The sequence below is a fragment of the Arvicanthis niloticus genome, chromosome 14, assembly GCF_011762505.2.
Source record: "Arvicanthis niloticus isolate mArvNil1 chromosome 14, mArvNil1.pat.X, whole genome shotgun sequence".
In the NCBI taxonomy this organism is placed as follows: domain Eukaryota; kingdom Metazoa; phylum Chordata; class Mammalia; order Rodentia; family Muridae; genus Arvicanthis; species Arvicanthis niloticus.
The window spans coordinates 5,386,514-5,409,000 of NC_047671.1; the positions used below are offsets into that span (position 1 = coordinate 5,386,514).

Genomic DNA, 22,487 nt, shown 5'->3' on the forward strand with positions numbered 1-22,487 from the left:
TTGCTGTTTGACAGGCTGACATCTCTGACTATAATTATGTTACCCTGACTGCTTGTATTTGTGTTCCTTTGATAGCACTCATCATTTTCTATTATTTCAATAATGGGAAGCAACTTTTTTTCTTAAACTTCACATTTAATCAACTCCTTTCCTAAAGGGTATTTTGAAAAAAATGCCAGGATTTGGAGAAAAGAATTACCTATAATTTCACCACCGAGAGGAAAAAATTAACCTTATTATATAAATGGACTTTAGTAGAACTATATTCATTTAAAAATTTAAAGCTGAACATTTTCTACTTTCTAAATATACTTTCTTAACACTTAGATCTTTGGTACCTAATAATTTATATTCCAAATGTCTTGAGGCTTGATAGTTTTATATGGTGTGTGAGCTTATTGACATCTGGAATTACAGTGTTTTCCACATTTCTTCCAAAATTAGTAGTTCCAGTCTTTTTTCCCTGCAGTTCTTTGTGCTCCATCTCTTCTCCCAGACCTGACAGGTTAAAGCAAGAGCAGTGTTATACTCCTCTCCTTCTGTTGCTTTTGTTTTTGGTAAAATTCCTCAGATTTATATTTTCAAAATCCCATTTTCCTATTTTTCTGCTTCAGTTAGAAACCAAACCTATTACTAAGAATATAGTGTTTGAGTGCCTAGTGGCCCATCTTGGCAAGGGGTTTTTGATTGAATTTAGGAATCTTAGTCCTTCCTTCTTGTGTTACAACAAGGAAGCTGAAACTGCCTGGTGTCTTCCAGCTGACTTGGCACAGTTGAGTTAAAAGCAAAGACCTTCTCTTTGTAGCTTAGTGTTCTTTTTCATGAGTGTTAAAAATTTCACTGTAATGTTTCTTTAATTTTGTACTGCCATATCTTCCACTCTCCTCGGAATTTATTCATAATATGTTTCATCTTCTTGCTTTTGAAAGAGAAGAAGGGAGAATTTAAGGAACATAATCTAACTTTTTTTCATGGAATGATTTTTTTAAATGGCTACATTATAAATTTTTAAAAATCCAGGGTCTAATGGAAACACTTAATGAGAAGAGGGGCTCCATCACATGTAACCTCCCCACCTCTGTTTTTAGTGAATAGACCCTTTAAACTAAATTAAGTAAAGGACATAAATTCTGTTGTTTCAGTTTTAATATTTCATGACTGATTTTATAGATGAAATTATATTTTACAATAAATAGGAAGAAGAATTTATATAGCCTGTTCTGGTTGATGTGAAACAGCAAATCCCATTTCTCTGTAGCTGTAAAGAAAATTCATTATAATGTCTTTAGTTGTAAGAGATGGTTTCATTGTGATTAGTTACACTGATAATAAAACAACCTTTTCAGATACCGTAAGACACACTGGTAACTCATGATTTTAACGACATTGAGTTTTTCTCATTTTTTACTCAGAGTCATCACACCTTTACCTTAGTCCTTTTATTTCTGGTCCAGTAATTTTTTTTCTTAAAAATTAGATGGAAATACTATCAAATTATTGATTTTAAAATGCCTTTAAAAAGATAGATTGAATTTTAACATTTTGTTGAGAATTTTTCTGAGTGTGAAACATATTTGTCTGAGATAGCTGATAAAAAGTTGTCATAAAGTTAATTTAATGACTGGATTGTTTTAATGTATTTAGAAAGTAGTACTTCAAATGTGAAAGGATTTAACAAAGGGCAGGTGTGAAGGATGAGCTAATCATATAGTCTCTGCTTACCAAGTCAGTTATACTGTGGTCAATCCATCTCCATAAGTAGTAGTCTAAGGATGGAAATTTAGGATGATGGTAGAATTATGGTGCACCTGCTCTGTTGTGTCACTGAGCTTTGATCCTGATCATTATGGCATTCTAGTATTGTTTTAATGCTAGTTTAAGCACTAAACAAATGTTTGAACTTTTAACTTGTAGGCAAAATTGAATTAGATATTGAAATATTTACATGGTTTTCCTCTGGAATAGAAATAAAATTCTGGTTTAATTTGGGTGAGAATTCTAGTTTCTTTTGATTCCTAGGCTTGGGAGTGTGTGATTCTAGTCTTCTTATCTTTAAATGTTTTTAGACTCTGTCTGGAAGAAGGTTCTTTTAAGATTTATTTTCATTATTTTTAAATTATGTGTATGTAGGTGCCTCGGAATGTGGGTTTGTGCAACAGAGGCTTATGCAGAGGATAGAGGCATTCCTTGAAGTTGGAGTTATGTGATGTTCGCTTTTGACCTACTTGATGTGGTGGGTGCTAGGGACTAAACTTGGGTCCTCATCGGTGTTTCCTCCTCTTCTTCCTCTTCCTCCTTCTATAGAACTAGAAATTGATGTTTGATATGTTGATGGTAGCATTTACACAGGCTGTATGCTGAGCGACTGGCTCTATATCCCCTAAGCTTGAATGCTTTCCAGTACCAGTAGGTTTAAAGTTAACTGTGTAGTGACAGTAACCGATGGACCATGTATGACCTCAGACACTATTATCTGTGTTCCCCATATGATTGCTCCTCCAGTTTGGGCATGCTAAATTTCTGACTCTAACTAGAAAGGAATTCCTACTGCTGGTACCTCTAAGGCAAGCTGTTGGCTCAGTAGATTCTAGAGGCAGAATGATCCATCCCCAATGAGATATTTTTCAGGATATAGTAAGACCTTTTTTTTTTTTTTTTTTTTTTTTTTTAATGCTGTATGAATCTGAAACTTAAAGTTGCTCCACCTCATCGATTTATTAGATAATTCTTTAGTAACTCTTGATTTAGTTGAGTTTTTGGTCATAAGGGATACCAGATCTCATTTTTGGTAGTAGGAGAGATAAATGTAAATGTCATTTTATTATAGTTCTAAAGTAAGTGGAGAGGCATTCTGCCCTGGTAAGGTATTTCATGAGACTGATGCCATTAGGACCTTCTCTGGTGTGCCTCAGTACTGCTGTACTAGTACAGAAGCCTCCTGTTAAGGTACGATGGAAAACATATAAATGCCAGCAAAAGAGATGTGCCCCTGAGTCAGATCTTCATTTGAGAGCCAAACAGACAGAATGGCTTTATGTTAGTTATCTATTGCCTATAACTAAGATGTCTCTTTATTATCCTCTTCCTGTGGGTTTGGATATAGGGAGTGAGCTTGGCTAGGAGCTCTGGTTTCAGATCTCTTGTGTGACTGCAGTGAGATTTTTGTAGGAGTTGTCATCCAAAGGCTGAGTGACTCAGGGTAGATGGTCTGCTACTAAGGTAATTTTTTGGCAATTTGAGGGAGCCTCCAGTTTTTCAGTGACTTTGGGGAAGAGGCCTAACATTTTTCCTATGGGCCTCTGCCAGGCTGCATAGGTTGCACAGGTGTTCCTGCTGTATCCTGTGGGTACTCCCTGAAGTCATGATCCTTGGGGGAGGACCGGTGGGAAGCATGACTGCTTTGGGACTGAGTCCAGGGAGAATCCACTCCCTTTTAGTGTTCTTGCTTTCTTAGATGAGTTCACTAAGTTCTCCATACTGATAGGGAACTAAGCCTTTTGAAATAGTAACAAACAATTTGTAGGTTTATTTAAATCCATCAGACACAGTCCTGGGCAATTTTATGAAGAGCTTCATGTATTTATAATTGAGGAATTGCATTGTAGTCTCTTAGGACAGTGAGGAGGTAGAGTTGTTGGAACCCAAGTATTCATGAACTAGTTCTGTGTGAATAAAGCAGACTCTCATTTGTCCACTAATGAAAAATTGCCCCTAGAGCTACCTAGCAAATGCATTTTAGTTTGTTATATTCTTGGCAGAATCATTCATTCAGCTTTATAACACAACTATAAGGATTTTCCTGGAAGAGTATTCTTTTGCCTTGTAGTATCAGAGACTGTATTCTGTGAACCCTTTTCCAAATTGATGTTTGTGATAGGAGAGGCCTAGCTGGGAGGGCTGGGCACACACAGCACCTCTAGTGTCCTATCTGCACATCAGCAGAAGAAGGCTTTCATAGACAGACTTTAGGAGTGGCCTTGAAATTAGGGTAGGTGACACCATCATGATACAGGTTCAGCAGGAAGTCCAGTTTGAAACGGCAGATTGAGAGGGATACTTTCCTGTATTTTACTCAGCTGTGGCTGCTGCAGCTCCTAGTTATGTGTGTGGCCTTGTGTTTTAGGAGGAAAGAACCCTTCTTTGTAGGACTATAACTTCTAGGACTTATGTTCATTTGAGTTTCTCAAGGGTAAAGGTCATGAGACTGTTAATTTCTGTGCATGTGTGTGTACAGGAAGGATGAGGGGTAAGGGACTGAGACTAGGGGTAAGGAGACAGTGGGATCTTGCACAACCTGTATGTCTCTATGTGAGTGATTCAGCGGAAGTGGAATAGCTGAGTTGTCTTCATGATACCCCACAGAGAGGACAGAAGGCACACAGAGAAATGAAGACGAGTACTTGGAATGAGTGACAAGTGAACAAGGCTAGTGCGATGCCAGGAGGACATCAGGTGTTCTGCCTGAGGGGCAGTGAGCACTTGAGAGTCTGCTTCCTGAAATGCTTCTTCCAAATCACTGCAAGAGACTTCTGGGAGAAGTGGCCACCAGGTGTCATCAGAAGGCTGCTATTGATGTGCTTTATTTTTTTCTTCAAAAGGGTCTTTCTTTCTTTCTTTCTTTCTTTCTTTCTTTCTTTCTTTCTTTCTTTCTTTTTTTTTCATAGTAAAAACATGAGGATGACTAAGGTAGATACTTTATTTTTTGTTAGTTTCTAGATGATATTAACTTTATTAGTAATTATAGGTAACATGAAATTAATAAAAAAGTGTTATATATAACTTATTTTCGCAGCCAGGAACAAATGCTTAAAGGTGTGTGTGTGTGTGTGTGTGTGTGTGAGATTGAGCTCTGAACATTGCTTATGTTAGGCAAGTGCTACACCACTAAGCCATACTCAGCCCCAGTGTACATGCTTACATATCCGTGTGTTTGTGACCGTTTGTGTAGATGGTAATTGATGACTTGGTCTAGGAAACATAACGCTTGAAGAGGATTGGCTTTAGTAATACATTCTTAAAAAATACATGCTTAAAATTAAGCATGCTTAATACATGCTTAAAAAAATATGCCAACTTGTGGGCTTTAGTTTTCTCCTCTCACCATGTGGGTTCCAGAGATTGCACTTTGTAATCATGTCTGGCTTGACAGCAGGCATCCACTAAGCTGTCTCTCTGTGCCTGGTTCCACTGTCTCAGTGGAACCAGACTTGAAACTCTGCTGAGGGAAGACTTCTAAAATTCATTTTATTTTATTTTTATAGTTTTACAAATGACAGTGTGTCAAGAAGGAGATTATACCTTTTTTTTTTTTTTTTTTTTTTTTTTTTTTTTTTTTTGTTGCTGGGAGAAGCAGGGTGTTTTCAGCTAATAGTAAGTTTTTAGTAAATGTTTGTTGTATGAATGAATAAAATCTGCTTCAGAAAAATTAGCCCTTTAATGGTTGTATTCAGGTGATCTTTGAATCTTTGAAGAAGATGATCTTGTTCCCATCTCCACTGGGAATGTGATACTTGTTCTAATAACCTTTCTAATGAATTTTTAAAGCCTATATTAGCATAAACTCTCATTTCCGCTTAATCCCTTTTACATCACTGTAAAGTACTTATTAAAACTACTTTGCACTCCTGCCCACTCTGTTTCCATTCTAGACTATAACTTAACGACTGCGGCAAACTCTTTGTGTCTCTAGATGGCCCCTGGCTCCATTGCTGACCCTGAGTGTTAATTTTTTCAGAAATAGTGGCTATGATCTAGGATGGGTTGATCAGCTGTCTGTTCTATAACTGCTCTGTGTGATGGAAAGCTGGCCTGTGCAGAGCTGTCTGTCCTTCATGCTCCATACATTTGTTAGAGTCTTTGGCCAATCGAGCTTTCTCTTGAAGCAGAAGCGGTTAACTCTTTCTGCCTATGTTCTCAGCAAACGACAATATCCAAACCTAATTCAAAATAGTAAACTTTGACTCCCCCCCCCACCCCATGCAGATTTAGTTTTCTTCAAAGATTTAGATAAACTATTCAGTTAGATTGAATGTTCTACTTGGATGTATGATTTTTGCTCATTTGTCTTATTTTATATCTTCACAGTTATATGTGGCTTTATACAAATCAGGTACATTCCAATAGAACATGTTCCAATAGACAATGAACTTGTATCATTGTGGAGTAGTTTGATACGGTGGACACTGTGTGTATGTTGTGTGTGTGTTTGTGTACATGTGTGAGTGTGCTGTTAGGTTTTTTGTTATTTTCATGTAATGAGAATTTGGATAATTTCATTAAACTAAAAAGCAGTTGAAAAACAGCAAATGTTACCATACTTTCCCTCATGTTTTAGGGCTTTTTGAGCCATTATATAGAATATAATTAAGAATTTTATTGTTTTGCCACTGTCTGCATTGGATTTGTGCCTGCAACAGAATATGCACTCTGAGCACACATTGTCTGTTCTTTGGTGCACTGTTGATGGAATGATATAATGAGTCTCTGTGTGCCTTCGCTCACTTCAAGTATCATCAGCAGTTTGCTTTATATTCCTCACCTGGATGGTTTTCAAGTGCATCCTAGACATTGTTTAATTCATTTGTAAATACCTGCGTACCAGACTTATGTGACAAGGAGGCATGTGCTTACTCACTTTGCTGTCTGTCTGTCTGTCTGTCTGTCTGTCTGTTAATCTACCTATTTAACTATCTATTGGGTCTCACTGTATAGTACTGTTTGTCCTGGAACTCACTATACAGATCACACTGGCCTTGAACTCATAAAGATCCCCCTGTTTTTGCCTCTCAAGTACCAGGTTTAAAGGTGTGTGCCACTATTCATTTTAGTAATATATAAGTACCTGAAAAGCTGTAGGGCTTTGGGATATATGGGAGAATAAAATAAACCATGGTTTACATTCAGGCATTGGAGAAATAATTATATGCACAAATAACCATAACAGGAAAGGTATTGATTTCATCAAAGTTTAAAGTTTCTTTTTATATAGGATATCATAAAATGAAAAAAAAATAATAAAATGAAAAAATAATTAAAATGAAAAGGGATAAAATACTATGGAACATATTGACAGTTGATTTCACAGTTGGGATCCATGTGAAAATTCTGCTGCTCAATAAGAAAAAGAAAGAAACAACTTAAGAAATGAGCAACAGACCAACAAAGCACATGAACTGTCACTGCTGTACACATCCACTAGCATGGCTGAATTTAAAAGATGGACATACACTCCTGGTGGGATCTCACACATGACACGTGGCAGTTTAGTACAACTACTTTGAAATCAGTTAGTTTCTCATAAAGTTAGATCTGCCCTAGGTATTTACTTAAAAGAAATGAAAAATGTATTTGTGAAAAGACATGTATATGGATGCTGGCAAGATTCTTAATCATAGTAGCAACAAAAAGAAGTAGATCAGAGATGTCCATCAGCAGAGTTGTGTTGTATCTTTGCAGTTGGTCACACTCAGCAGTCAGCAGGGGCATTGAACTGGCACATGCGGCCAAGAACATCTTCCTGAGCAAAATGTAACCAGACCCCCTTCCCCCACAATCCTTGTTATGTATGAATCCTCTCAGGAACTTCTAGGACAGACTTGCCTATCTACTGTGGAAGAATTCTAACCTGTAGTTGGGGTGTAATAGGGGTGTGCTTTGGTGAGGAGTGAGGTATGCTTCTGGAGAAGTGGACCATAAAGGGCATGCAGGAGACATCTTTAAGGACTATTGAGTGACAGCTCTGTATCTTAAAAACATTTTTGACAGTACTAGGGATTGAGTCTAGGGCCTCCTGCATGCCAGGTCAACACTATTGCTAAGCTCTATCCGCAGCTCCAGAGCTTTGTCTTCTCTCACCCCCACCTTTATTCCCCTGAGACTAGGTCTCACTATGTAGCCCTTGGCTGTCCTGGAACTTACTCTGTAGACCAGGCTGGCACATAGATCAATCTGCCTCTGCCTCCTGAGTTCTGGAATCAAGGGGTGTGCACCAGCACCGTCTTGTCTCTAGTTCTCCACTTTTTAATAGTACTTTTGTTCATGCACATGTGTGTCACAGCCTCTGGAGGTCAGAGGGATAATTTTTCGAGGATGATGGTATTTTCTTTCCTATCATGGGGTTTCCAAGCGTGGCACTTAGGTTTGATGCCAAGTGCTTTTAACTGCTGAGCCATTTTTGCCAACTCTGAGCTTGCATCTTGACGGTAATATTTGTGAAGCACCCTCTGCATACCTGAGCCTCTTTGTTTTTCTTCTACCCCCACTAGCAGTGTGGGAAGGTTTTGGTTGCTCCATACCCTCATAACATTTATTGTGATTAGCTTTTCTTTTTTTTTTTTTAAGACAAAGTCCTGCTGTGCTGCTTAGACTGGCCTTGCTTGACTCAAATGGCTATCATGTTTTGAACTGCCTGGTGCTGTTCTTTAGGCTCATTGACTGAATTTCATTTTGATCTGACTTTTTGTTCATATCTATTCTAGAAGTTGGAAAACAGCATCCCATTGTGGTCCTGACTGCATGTCTCTAATGGCTAATGATGTATTGTTACTTTTTCTTTTCTTTCATGTGCTGTTGGCCATTTTTGTATTTCCCTTGGAGAAATTTATAACCAGATTCTTTGTTTATTTTGGAATTGTTGTAAGAGGTTTTTGAATAGTCTAGGAGCAAATGTTTTATCAGATATATGATTTAAAAAGCACTCCTGTTCCAGAGTTCTTGTTATACTTTCTAATTGGTGACCTTTATAGCACAGTATCCTTGGAGGCTTTTAATTTAGAAAAAAGTCTGACTTTTTTCTTCTATTATTTATTTATTTGATTCTTGTCTTAGATATTATTGTTTGTCTTAGATATTATTTTTTGTTTTCTACTTTTAAGTAAGGTTTTATTTTTATTTTCATTTATGGAAAAAATAGCTAAACAGTTAAAAATATCATTACTTTTGAGACCATAAGATATTGATGACTTTTTATTAACATCAAATAAAATCACATTTGGCTAGAAATTTCAATCATAGTATAAAATAAATGGAAAATGATAAGTGTTAATTTAATTAACTATCATAATGAAAAATCAAATCAATAATATTGATTTTAAGGCATTTTATTCAGGATAATTCCCTTCTTCTCCAAAAAATACTCCATTAATTTTGTACCAGTGACATTTCCCTTTACTGTTAATCTTCAGACAACACAAAAATGACTCTGAGATAAGAAAGTTGATTGCTACCTGCAAGAGGAGGGCTTTTCATCGGCAAAGACTTAGGATGAGTGGTGATCTGTGATTCGAATATGTATGGTGTCACTTGAGATCTCCTGAGAACAGTTATGGTAAGGCTTTTGCTTTAGGGGAAGAGGCAAAGTAGATAAGCATCTGGTTCTTCTTGAGAGGCCACAGAGGAAAGGCAGTGCCTCTAGACTCAGATCACTGGTTTTGTTTTCATCTGTTTCATAGAATGGGAGTTCACCAAAACGTAATTCAAAAGAAAGGCTTCTTCTCTGTTTAAAAAGAAGTCAACCAAAGTCTACTATTTCAGAGAATTGAAACGTGAAAACTTTTGGAAGCTGATGGAGAATATTCCTATTTTCCCACCAAGATGCTTAGTATTGCTTTGTGAGTCAGCAGTGGTCCACAGATTTGATTGCTGCTGCTCCTGCTCCTCCTCATGCTGCTGCTGCTGCTGCTGCTGCTGCTTCCACCTCCTCTTCCTCTTCCTTTTCTTCTTTCTCTTCCTTTTTCTCTGTTGTAGCCTGGCTTGGCCCTGGTAGTCACTCTGTAACCTAGATTGGGACCTTGATCATAAGGCAGTCATCTTGACTTGGTTGTTGGGATTACAGGTATGAACCACCACACATAGCAAGATTGCCTTTAGAACGTTAGACTTTGGTCAGATTCAGTCAAGCATGAAGGTTAATTTCATCATGTTTTTCTCCCTCAGATCCAGAGTAAGAGTTTTGTATTTTTTTTTATGTTCAAAGCTTTAATACCATGTCTGTTTATTTCACAGGTTGTAAGCTCCAATTACATTCAACTTTGACAGAAGAAATATCATCAGAACTTTATTGAGAATGGATTCTGAGAACAAACATGAAAATGATGAGGATGAAAGTGTTAAGGGAGCAAAAGATCTGAGGAGTGTTTCATCCCATGATGACAGTTGTGGGCCTGTATCTGATGACATAGCAAATGCCTCTGAGAATTTTACCAGCAAAAGAGTTTTTTCAGAATCGTCCAACTCCGACAGTATTACTGTAGAAGAAGACAGAAATGAACGTGCTTCCAAACGACTGAGAGCAGAGGCCGTGGAGCCTGAGACAAGAGAGCAGGGTGCCTGTGGGTTGGGCACTGCGGAAGTTAATGTCCATTTGGCTGAACTGGGAAAGGAGGCCTTTCCTGCAAGTTTCTCAGAAGGAGGCAGAGCTCTTCCCAATGTTTTCTCCTCATCCTCTGATTTTAGCACATCTAATACTCTTTCCCTGAAAGCTGATGAAGTGAAAAAGCCTGCTCAGGAAGTGGTTTCCCTTGTTCCTGAGAAGCACACTCCTTCTCCTCCAGAAGGAATGAGCATTAGTTGTAGCTTTGGAAGTGTAGAGACAGGACTCAGGTGCGCTGTATGTGGCTGTTCATTTCCCTCTTGCTCTGCTTTGGAAAAGCATGTGGAATGTCATGTGGAACAGGGGAAGGAATGTGCCTGCTGCCACTGTAGCCACAGAGCAGAGAGCAGCTCATCTCCTCATGTGCATGTCAGACATACTCATGGGGCACAGAAAGTCTTCTCCTGTGATCTCTGTGGCTTTCAGTGTGCTGAAGAAAACCTGTTGAATGCACACTATCTTGGCAAAACACACCTTCGTCGTCAGAACCTCGCTGCTCGTGGAGGATTTGTACAGATCTTAACAAAACAATCTTTTCCTAAAAAAGCCTGTGTCATGGGAACAAAAAATGTTAGGACAAAACCAAGAGCTTCTAAACCAATAGCAAGGAATGGGGATTCAAAAGGAGTACAGAATCCTGGGAGCAAGTTCAAAGACTGCAGAGAAGCTCCTTCTGAAGACAGTGCTGGCAGTAGTGAGCTCCTTGTTGAAATGGTGCCATCTAGGAAAATCTCATCAGGGAAAGCAGATGTAGTTGAGGAAAATGTTAGTTTTGGTGTAGCTCAAAATCCCGAAAATCACAACAAACAGCTCGGAGGCTTAGTAAGCTCAGAGGGTCTTTTCAATAAATCAGAATCCACTAAAAATGCCCTGCAGACGACGCATGTCAGTATTAGTATCACCTCAAGGCCAAGATCTGAGCGAAACCTTCTAATGTTGGGTAATAGCTTTCGCAGACGAAGTGGCACTTTTACTTTAAAGGGCCAGGCAAAGAAAAGGTTTAATCTTCTAGGAATTAATAAAAGGGGTACAAATGAAACTCAGAGGATGTATATGAAACACTTGAGAACACAGATGAGAACAAATGCACAGCCAGTGCCGGAACAAATACAGATGAGCAGAGATGTTCAAAGTCTGTGTGTGACTACCTCAGACAACGCACAAGTGATGCAGGACAAGACAACCTCCTGCCTTTCAGGCTCCACACGGCTGGGCTCCCTGCCAGTAAAGCCGGCTGACCACCAGCTCTCTGCGCAGTGTACCTGTACAGAGTGTGGTCAGATAGCTGCAAACAAGACAGACTTCGAAATTCATGTTAAAAAATGCCATGGAAGAGAGGTGCACTTTCATTGTCAAACTTGTGACTTTTCTAGTCCATTAAGGAGAGACTTGGAGGAACACTTGCATAGTAATCAGCATCAGCAAATGACACCTGTCCTCAGCTGTCAGTGTTGCTCCTTTATTTCCTTGAATGAAACGAATCTTAGAGACCATATGAAGGAGAAGCATGACATGGGCTTTTTCTGTACCTGTTGTAATCTGTTCTTGTCTGAGAAAGATGTGGAAGAACACAGAGCAACTGAGACACATAATAGTTTAGTGGTTCAACCAAAGACTGCTTCATCATTGAGTAGTGATCCTGTTTTACCTTTAAGTACTTTAGAGTCAGTAAACATGGCAGATTCTAGAGAAGACTCAGGGAAAGCAGCCCAGGAAGAACCTGTTGAGTCCAGGGCAAGCCACGGAACTGAAGGAAGGCATTCAAGTAAGCCTCAGTTTCAGTGTAAGAAGTGTTTTTATAAAACAAGGTCTTCTACCGTCCTTACGAGACACATAAAGCTTCGGCATGGTCAGGACTATCACTTTCTTTGTAAAGCATGTAATCTTTATTCATTGAGTAAAGAAGGAATGGAGAAGCACATTAAAAGAAGTAAACATCTTGAAAATGCTAAAAAAAACAATATTGGTTTAAGTTTTGAAGAGTGCATTGAAAGAGTATGTATAGGTGCAAATGATAAAAAAGAAGAGTCCAGTGTTTCTGGATGTGGAAGGCCTGAAGGCCATGTTGGTGTGCGAGTACAGGAGCATTTTGAACAGAGTATGCTAACACCTAAGGAACTGCCACAGTCTGGTGTCAGCACCAAAGAGGATGAATTAGGCTTAGCCACTACTCCAAAGAGAGGGAGGCCCAAAGGTAGCATTTCTCGGACTTGTTCACACTGTGGACTTTTGGCCTCTAGTATTACAAATTTGACTGTGCACATCAGGCGTAAACACAGTCACCAGTATAGTTATTTGTGCAAAGTATGTAAGTATTATACTGTAACTAAAGGAGATATGGAACGCCATTGTGCTACCAAGAAACATAAAGGACGGGTAGAAATAGAAGCAAATGGGAAACAAAGTTCAGATATAATTGTTGGCCCCGAAGGGGGTAATCTTGACGCGTGTAAGAAGAACACCCCTCTAACAGTGACTATTGCTAATGAGCAGCCTAACAAGTCAGCTAAGTTAGATAGATCTGCTTTAGAAAAGCCGGTGGTAGATAATGGAAATGCAGGTGAGGCTGAAGCTGGAAATGTAGTTCATTCTGTAGATGGAGAAGTTAGCAGTCAACTCTCTGATAAAAAGGGACAGATATCTCCAGACACAGAGGACCCTCTACAGCATGATGATGCATGTTCAAGTGACAATAAATGTCTACACTGTGAGTTCAGTGCTCACTCTGCTGCTTCTCTAGAGCTGCATGTGAAAAGGAAGCATACCAAAGAATTTGAGTTTTATTGCATGGCCTGTGATTACTATGCGGTGACTCGAAGAGAGATGACTAGGCATGCTGCAACAGAGAAGCATAAAATGAAAAGGCAGTCTTACCTCAGCTCTTCTAATGTGGAAGCAGGTTCTTCAGAAATATCCAAGAGCATCACTATACCGGAGGAGGAGCATTCACAAAATTCTGAGGAATTCCAAATAAATCCACAGCAATCATCTGGTACTCTCCAATCTAGAAATCCTGCAGACTGTTCTATTTTAGATGACACTACTAATTTAGATATGTCTAAAGTACTCTGTACTCCTGATTCAGTGGCAGTTGTGACTGAGCAAGAATCTAATTTTAGTGAAGATCATTCCTTTTGTGAGACCTTGCACCTTGTTAAGGACAAAAGTGTGAAACCCAGGGAGATAGTGTCCCTTAACACTTCCTCTAACCACAGCTCCCCAGGCTGTCTTCAAAGTGAAAACCTAGCAAGCTCTGCTGTGGATTGTGAGACAGCAAAGAAAAGCCATGACGTGTTGGATGATGTTGGTGATACAAGTACACACTGTGAAGATGAGGGAGGCAGCATGGATGATAGTGAAGGAAAAATTCTTCACAAGTCCCCCTGCCCTGGAGACCTAGATGGGGGCCATTCAGCTGAATCCACTTCCCCTGTGGTGATGAAAATACCAAGAGAACAACTGGACCTGGATGTCGGAGGCCAGAACAAGGTTGGATGTGAACAGACTTCAGAAGATTTAAAAGATGTGCAAGCAAATTCTATTCTTGTGAATAAGGAAATTGTGATGAATTCACAACATGAAGCCGAAGTCATTTTGGAAGAGGATGCCCCAACCTCTAATGGCACAGCTGACAGTAATGATGTTTATGAAACTATAATAAGTATTGATGACAAAGGGCAAACAATGTACAGTTTTGGCAAGTTTGATTCTTCCATAATTAGAATAAAAACTGAAGATGGTGAATTGGTAGAACAGCCAGAAGAGGGTCTGATGGTGACAGCGGGGAGAGTTAGTGAGTTGCCCCTGAAAGACTGTGCTCAGGGGTTGAAGAAGAAGAAAACTGAAGGCAGTTCTTTTGGCGAGTCCACACGAATCCGATGTGATGATTGTGGTTTTTTGGCAGATGGACTGAGTGGCCTGAATGTTCATATAGCCATGAAGCATCCTACAAAAGAGAAGCACTTTCATTGTTTACTATGTGGAAAATCCTTCTATACTGAGAGCAACCTTCACCAGCATTTGGCTAGTGCTGGTCATATGAGAAATGAACAGGCCAGTGTAGAAGAGCTTCCAGAGGGAGGAGCCACCTTCAAATGTGTCAAGTGTACAGAGCCCTTTGATTCTGAACAGAATTTATTTCTGCATATTAAAGGACAGCATGAGGAATTGCTGCGGGAGGTAAATAAGTACATAGTGGAAGACACCGAGCAGATCAATAGGGAGAGAGAAGAAAACCAGGGGAATGTCTGCAAGTACTGCGGGAAGATGTGTCGGAGCAGCAATTCCATGGCCTTTCTGGCTCACATTCGGACTCACACAGGTAGGGAACTCTTGTAGCCAGCCCCTGTTTTCCTATGACGTGCAAAAGAATAATAAAGTTTGGACTTTGGGTCCAACCAAGTGTGAGCTCTACTTGAATTTGCTTGTGTGATGCTCTGCTTGTATCTGAGAGGTGTTGACACTTGATGGTTCCAGAGGTGACTCAGCTGTAGCGATTCTAAAGGCAGGTTAGTAGATACCACCATCTCATACCTTAGTAAAACTCCCATGTTTTACGGCTTTTCATTTGTTTTGTCCTAATTATTTGGCTTTCCAAAGTATATATTAAATGATACTTTGTGGTTTTGGAGAGCATATTAAGAAGCTTTTAGCCTTTAATAAAATTCTTTTGTTTTAAGAGTTGCCTGACATTTTTTAACTTTTGCTTTTTATGTTTTTTGCTTGCATGTATGTCTGTGTACCACATGCATGCAGTACCCATGGGATCCAGAAGAGGTCATTGCATCCCCTGGGAATCTAACCTGAGTTCTCCCATGGAAGAGAAACCAGGGTTTTAAATTGCGAAGTCATCTCTCCTGTCCCTTAATAAGATTCTTAAGATACTAGTAATTTAAACACATTTATTAACAGGTAGTTTATATCTACAAGTGTGACCCCCAGCAGTAAGATTCTACTTTCATGGATCAGAATTTGTGAACATGGTTTCCTTAATATGTGTTTTTATTTGGTTTTCATTGAGGAAACACCTGATTTAGGGTCTATACTTGGATTCATTGAACATTCCATGTTAATGTTTAGTTTGGGGATACATTTTTAAAAATATATTTGGTGAAAAATGCATAAGCTACTGTTCTAAATTTATGTAAAAATTCAGTACAGTGTTTCTATAAACCTGCCATACATTCTTTATTTTAAATAGACAGCTTTTCTAAATCATTGTGCTCTGCTTAGACAAGTTCTGTCTACATGGTTGAATTTATGAGTGGATTTGAATAATAAATTCACATTTCAAAGAACATATTTTCATTAAAACTGTAAGGTTTATTTTACTGTACTTTTAAATAATGGCATATTATTAAATCTATACTTTAAATTCTTGCAGTTTTTGAAACTGGTTACAAGGAGAAAGATCTAGAGCACTGTTAGTAATTGATGATGATTAAAGATGAATCAAATTTTTCCTTGAAGAAAGTAACGGGAAGAGGCACACAGGAGTAGCTGAGGTCAATATAAACATTTTAGACCTTGTGTGTGGGCCTGCTGCCCACTAGCCACATGCTGTGCAGCCACCTGGAGCACACTTAGGTGCTTACTGGTTTGCATGGTCAGCACCTCTGTTGTTGCTTCTCACACTCTGGAATGACATGATCTTAGGTAGGTACCAAGCTGTTCTTGCGCATAGAAAATATGTGTTTTCTTAACATCCCCTCTTAAGTCAGATAAAGCTGAGTAAAACTGAGAGGAAGATGCTAATGGAGCTCTTTTTAGAATTCTTTATGCAACTGTCTGGTCAAGACATGTTGCTTATAATTGATGTGTCCATTACTTGAATTCTCTTGTAATTATAGTCAATAAGTCTTGTAAATGTGTTAAAGCTCACTAAAAGCATACAAATTCAAGAATAGAGTAAGGCTAATAATTTAAAATAATCAATGTAGGCATTTCAGCACTTAATTTCCCTTGTGTGTTGATAGCTGATCATTCTTAATCCATTAAGATTTATTTAGTCGTTTACAATGCAAAATAGGTTTGCACTGGTCACTTGTGCCATTTGAAAATGTCTACCAGGTTAAGTGCACAATGTAGTCCATTAGTCTTCCTTGACTATATGTATTAATTGCATTTAAAATCAAGTTAATGTGGATGTGAAAGTGAGGTAACTATCAATATGTGACAGAGTAACCCTACTTATATAAGTTACATCATTGATTGTAACATTTAGGAAAAGTTAGCATGCTTTTTTTCCCTAATATCTTCTGTTAGTCTTATCAGCAAGTACATTTTTGTATGCTTTGAAGCACATCCTTCCTGAGTCACTTTTGTGGGGGAAGTTGGTCTTCAGATTTAGTTTCATGCTGTTTTTTCCCCTGGGATATCTTTAAGTGGACAGCTCTCTGGTTGGTGCTTTGCTTTTCTCTATGAAAGAGCCAGTAAGACAGGGCTGCTAGTCCTGCTTAGCTAGAAATGGCTCACTCATCCAACCCGTTTCCAAATTTGGAATTTGCTGTATGTTTTATGTAACTTGGTCTAATTATTGTTAGTGTGATATAAGCAGCACTCTTAAGAGATGAGTTTTGATTATCAAGAACTGTAGGCAGAAAGCATATCGCTTCCTGTGCGTCTGTGCTGTGAAGTGCTCAGCTTGATTATCTTGCAGCACAAGAGCTCATGGAGCAGGGTGTTACCTCCTGTGCAGTATTCTGTATTTTATGTCACAGCACATGGAAAATATATTTAAGCCTCAAGATATCAGGAAGCCATTCTGTTTGTGTTGATAGTATTTTGCTTCCTTATGTCCTTTGAAAAATGTTTATATATAGGTACATATGATGGTGTGTGCAAATTCACTGAAAAAAAAGTTAGTGCTGTCTGTCTGCAGCTCAGTGTGTAGTGGTTTACAAATAACAGAGTTCCCCAAGTTAATTTGCAGGCTGGGCATAGTGGAAAGGGACTGACTTCATTCACTACTTACTCTGCACACACTTCACTCAAAGTTGGTGTTCAGTGTAATTGTCGGATGGGTGTGAACAACTGAGTGAAACAACGAGTGAGTGAGATGTTCAGATGTTTAGGAAGAACCTGGGGTTTACACTACAGTCAGCAAGCATTACATGATCTGCACGGTCTGCATGGTCTGTCTGCATGGTCTGTCTGCATGGTCTGTCTGCATGGTCTGTCTGCATGGTCTGTTTGCATGGTCTGCACACATCGATCTTCACGGTCTGCATGGTCTGCACGCATGATCTGCATGGTCTGTTTGCATGGTCTGCACGCATAGTCTGCATGGTCTACACGGTCTCCATGGTATTCATGATCTCTCTGAACAACAGGCATCTGTATTATTTCTCCCTCTAAGATCTGCAGGCCCCTGTCCTTCCTTCTGAATTTGAATGCCACGTGTGTGTGTGTGTGTGTGTGTGTGTGTGTGTGTGTGTGTGTGTGTGCACATAGCAGTAAGAGTGCAGCAGAGGTGTGACCTTTAGGTCTGGGTGCAGATTGAGATCTCAAGTCCTTGGATTTGTTTAGTAAATAATCAGGCACCAGAAAGTTAAGGCCACTTTTGTGTTTTTGCTTTTCATAAAATCTTACCATCCAAATTAAAACTTAAAAAAAAAAAAAATGCTGCTCCAAGGAATAGAATTACTTAAGATAATCCTGGGTGTTTTTAATCACTAAAATACACCTGAGAGAAAGGCAAATTTAGAAATATGTGATTTTATAGTTTTTGTGATATGGACATGTGTAGACCCATTTTATAATGTGTATCATATGGCAAGTTTAAGAATGAAATATTATCTTTAAGGAAGTAAAAGGAAAGACTTCCTTTTCTCAGAGAGAGGCCTTAGCTCAGCTGGTCCTTGAATGCTGATGGCATAGGAAGGACACCTTAGACAGGCGGCTAGGATCATGAGTGTCAGCTGTGAGGTCTCCCTGACTTTCTCTGGGCAGCAGCTTGCAGAATTCCTGATTCCTGTGGGGTCCATGCACTGCACCAGTGAGCCCTGAGACTTAAGAAAGGACTTCCTCAGAGCTCTGCACTGGCGTTTCTGTGTGCTCATTGGCATTAGTGCCACCTGAGCAGGCCTAGTCAGATTTTGGGGGCTGTCAGAGGCACCAGGTGTTTATGTCTGCATCTCCAAGTCATCCTGTAGGTAAATGTTGGGGGAGTTTTATCCTTTTTGTTTGAGGTCTTGATACTATTGTTTATTAATAATTTCCAAGTTGTTCTTGAAAAAGCACTACAACTGAAACCACAGACAGATTGATTCTTATTTTTCCAAAATTCCATTATGAGATTCTGTCTTTCATATATTTCAAAGTGCTGATAGGCTTAATTTTATCTGGATCATTTAAATAAATTATTAAAAAATAGTTTCTAAAATGATTGCTAGAATGTTATTGCTGTAAGCTAGAATCCCAACCTGCTTTTGATATTCAAACATATAAGTGTTACTAGATAGAGCCATTTAGGTGTTGGATATATTTTACATCTCCTGACCATCGAAGTGAAGCACTATGGGATCTGCTTCACTGTTGTCAGACAGGGAAGTGCTCAGCCTTGTCTGCCACGCAGTGCTGTTGACCTTTTTCTTAAATTTATGTTGGAAGGTTAAAATTAAATGCTTTACGTTTTTGGTCACCTTTGAGAACTAACTTCAAATTTAAGAGAATAATTTTTTTTCTTGAGTGCTTTAGTTTCAAGCTTCTCACCCCCCAGGACTCCACAAAGGTTCATTGATCAAAGATTGAAATTTTATTTATCTGTACTCTGTAACTTTTGAAATTTGAATTAATTCCCCAGTTACATGCTAATCACGATACAGAAACATTGTAATGAATCTAAGCTGTGGTCTTTATTGTTTTGATTTCCTTCAAGATGTGGTAGTACTTAGAAAATTGGAAGACAATCTGTACATATGTTTTTAAGAGATTGTGGGACTGATTAATGAATGGTGTCTTTCCCATCACTCACAGTAGTGCTAGTAACTCTGAAAGGGTTTACATTTTGTTTGGAGTATATTTAATCTCACTTCTTTCTAATTAATTATTTAAAATATGTTGTTGTTGTTACTGATCCTCTTGTGTTGAAGTATTTGTTAGTCAGCTCAGTAACCAAGATGTTAATCCTTGTGGTTTGTGAATTCACCATAGACTCTGACATGATGACAAGAGCAAGGCAGTTATATGCTGTGTCTCGTGTCTGTGAAGATGTAGTGACATTTAATACGGCGACTCACTGAGGTCAGGGACAGAACGTTTGTACTACTGTTTTTGTGAAAGTGAATTCAAAGCTGGAGAACTGTGAGGAGAGTGGATGGGTACTGAGAAATATCTTCAGTGATACACTGTACACACCAGTGACTTTGCATTTGTGTTTTTAAAATGTTCCATTATTATGTAGACTACTTCCAAGAAAGATTTTTGTCAGTTGTATGAAAAATACTTAACATTGTTTATCTCATTTAAACTGTCAAGTGGCATTCAGTTTTTGACTTTACATCTTAGAAATAGAATTGAGAATTGGGAAAACTCACTAAACCATTAAAACTGTATGGGTGAGATAAGTATGGGATCAAGAAAGTTACAAATGAATGCATGTATTTTATTTTGGGGACAGCAGTTCTTAACTAGATTGAAGGTAGTATTACTTAAGATTTAGCTTGCCTTCCACAGTTAAAAATCTTATCAGTAGTGTGTGATTCAAGTCCAAATCTTATTTTATGTTAAATTTACTCAGGATCAAAACCATTCAAGTGCAAGATATGCCATTTTGCAACAGCTCAGCTTGGAGATGCCAGAAACCATGTGAAAAGGCACCTTGGGATGAGGGAGTACAAGTGTCACGTCTGTGGGTGAGTAAATAAGGCCCCTCTGCTGTGTGAGCCAGGAGCCGTGTTCGGGATAGCTATTGTTTGAGGATTCAAAACTGATATGAGTAAGAGTGGCGAAAATTATGCGTGCGTACCCTCCTTTCCTTTGTTATGGTAAATTCCTTAAATACAGTTATGACATTCTTCTCCCACTTTAATCCTGTGCTGAAGATGAGCAATTTTATGGGCTACAAGGTCAATTTGAACCTGTAATCTGTAAATTGACTAAATTATAGGATGTTCATTCACTTTGCCAGAGAGAACTATAAATTCCATTTAAAGACAGAAAATTCCCCCAGATAATATAGCTTTAGGAGTGCATATGTATGTTTCTTTTCCTTCTGCTATACTGCCTTAATTTCAATCACATTAATGGCTCTTTGGATCCATTGGTTGTATTCTACAAGGAAAAACAAAAGATTTAATTTCAGATGCCTGGTTACTGATCATTTGAGGGATGATTTGGGAAAGCAGTGTATAATGTATTTTTGTGTCATGTGATTTCAAAACTAGTTTTCTTTTATAGTTCATTATTCTTTGTAGAGTCACTCACTCATTCAGATGTTACATTTAATAGAAAGCACTGAGGTACCTTAATGTAAAACTAATTAATTTAGCAGAAGTGTTTAAAAGGTTTTAAAATGCTGAGACATATATGGTGTATCACAGGACATTCAGAGGTAGATTTTAATACTCTCCTTCTTATTAAAATATATCTTAATGTTACTATGCTAGAGAAATTAACGAATAAGTACATCATATAAAATACTTTATGTGAAACTTAAGAAATCTGACATTCATAGGTCCAATATTATGCTTATGTAGAAGGCTCTTCAGGTTTACATGAACATGTAAATAGCCTTCAAGTCAGGAATAGTTCTGCTTTTTATTGGACAATTCATTTTCCCAGAATACAATTTCATTTTTTTGACCCTTAAGACAGTTTTATAAATAACTTTGCAAGCAGTTTTATCAACCCTAGTTTGTGATTTATTCATTGGCCAAATTGATGGTTCAGTGACTTGCAGCTAAAGTAAATGGAGATGAGCCTTTGCCTGGAGCCACTCCTGATCAGTTGGAGAATGAGTTTTGTTACTGCTGAGTTTAGCTGCCGGGGTCAAGTCCCAAATGGTCCATTTTAATTTCTATAGGTCTTGTAATTTTAACAACTTACTGTTGTTGTTCTCTGAGTTATAGGAGATGATTATGACTCCAGTGTAGATGTGCCATTAGGAAGCAGGAAGCAGTTTCTTTCCCATTTGTGAGAAATAAGTAAAAGTTTTTTTGTTTTGCAATATTAGGTTAGCTGAAATCTAATTTTTACCCATTTTTTAAAATTTAGGGTAATAATATTGGAAAGAGAAAAAGAAACTTTTCCTGAGAATCATATTTTACATACATAGTGTCAGAAATAGTTTATAATTAATTGGCTTTAAATATATAATTTGAACAATATACCTTTCCTTAGCCGATTGCTTATTACTGTACACAGAGGAAATGCAGTATAGTTCATATATTTGATCACCAAGATATAGAATGGAAGTAAATATGAGTGTATTGAATCTTATATTTGCAACAGACAGCTTCATTGTAGTGTGTGTGTATGTGTGTGTGCGTGCGTGTGTGTGTGTGTGTGTGTGTGTGTGTGTGTGTGCGCGTGTGCGCGTGTGTCTGTGTGAAGGGTATATGGGTAAAGCACACTAGATTTTAGTATTTAACTTTTAGACTTATAGTTAGGCTTTAAATTTCACCTCCTGTGCAGTTTTAATTCTCTCTTTTTTTTTTTTTCTAAAAATAAGTCCAGTCTAAAAGTCACCCATAGTAATTTAGTAGGTTCTAGAGCTTTACAGTAAAGCCAGAAGCTCTGAAGAAGTTCAGAAGGCTGAAGAGGATTGATCAGTAAGGTTGAATAGAGCAGTAAAGGACCAGGCAATTTGATTTTCATAAAATGGTGTTTTTGGTTGTTTATGTTTCATGTGTTAGGTGCAGGAAAGTAACAAAAGTTAAAATAGAAAACAAAACAAAAAGTAGGGACTGGCTCTTACCTCTGACACAGGAGAGCACTGGTACATTAACATTGCTGACAGTGTCAATTCATTATCACTGATGGCTAAATAATCTCACAGATGCTCAGTGGACCCATTAGTTCCTGAACATAAGCAGGCTATGCTGCATTTCTTCATTAGCTTTAATTGCTATAAATTTTACCTTTTACAGAATCATGCTTTAAAAGGTGAAGTGATCTT

General features: G+C 38.3%; 1 protein-coding gene across 3 annotated transcripts in view; it reads left to right on the forward strand.

The window, feature by feature from the left end:
* Znf407 (zinc finger protein 407) overlaps positions 1-22,487 on the forward strand; it is a 389,208-nt gene that overhangs the window by 12,626 nt on the left and 354,095 nt on the right. For 2 of the 3 annotated variants that reach the window (XM_034518392.2, XM_076912347.1), the window contains exons 2-3: positions 10,003-14,690; positions 20,109-20,223. In XM_034518392.2, the coding sequence (XP_034374283.1) occupies positions 10,064-14,690; positions 20,109-20,223 (4,742 nt within the window). In that variant the 5' untranslated portion in view covers positions 10,003-10,063. Of the gene's footprint in view, positions 1-9,215; positions 9,326-10,002; positions 14,691-20,108; positions 20,224-22,487 lie in introns of those variants that run through there. The other variant, XM_076912346.1, reaches the window with a different exon arrangement.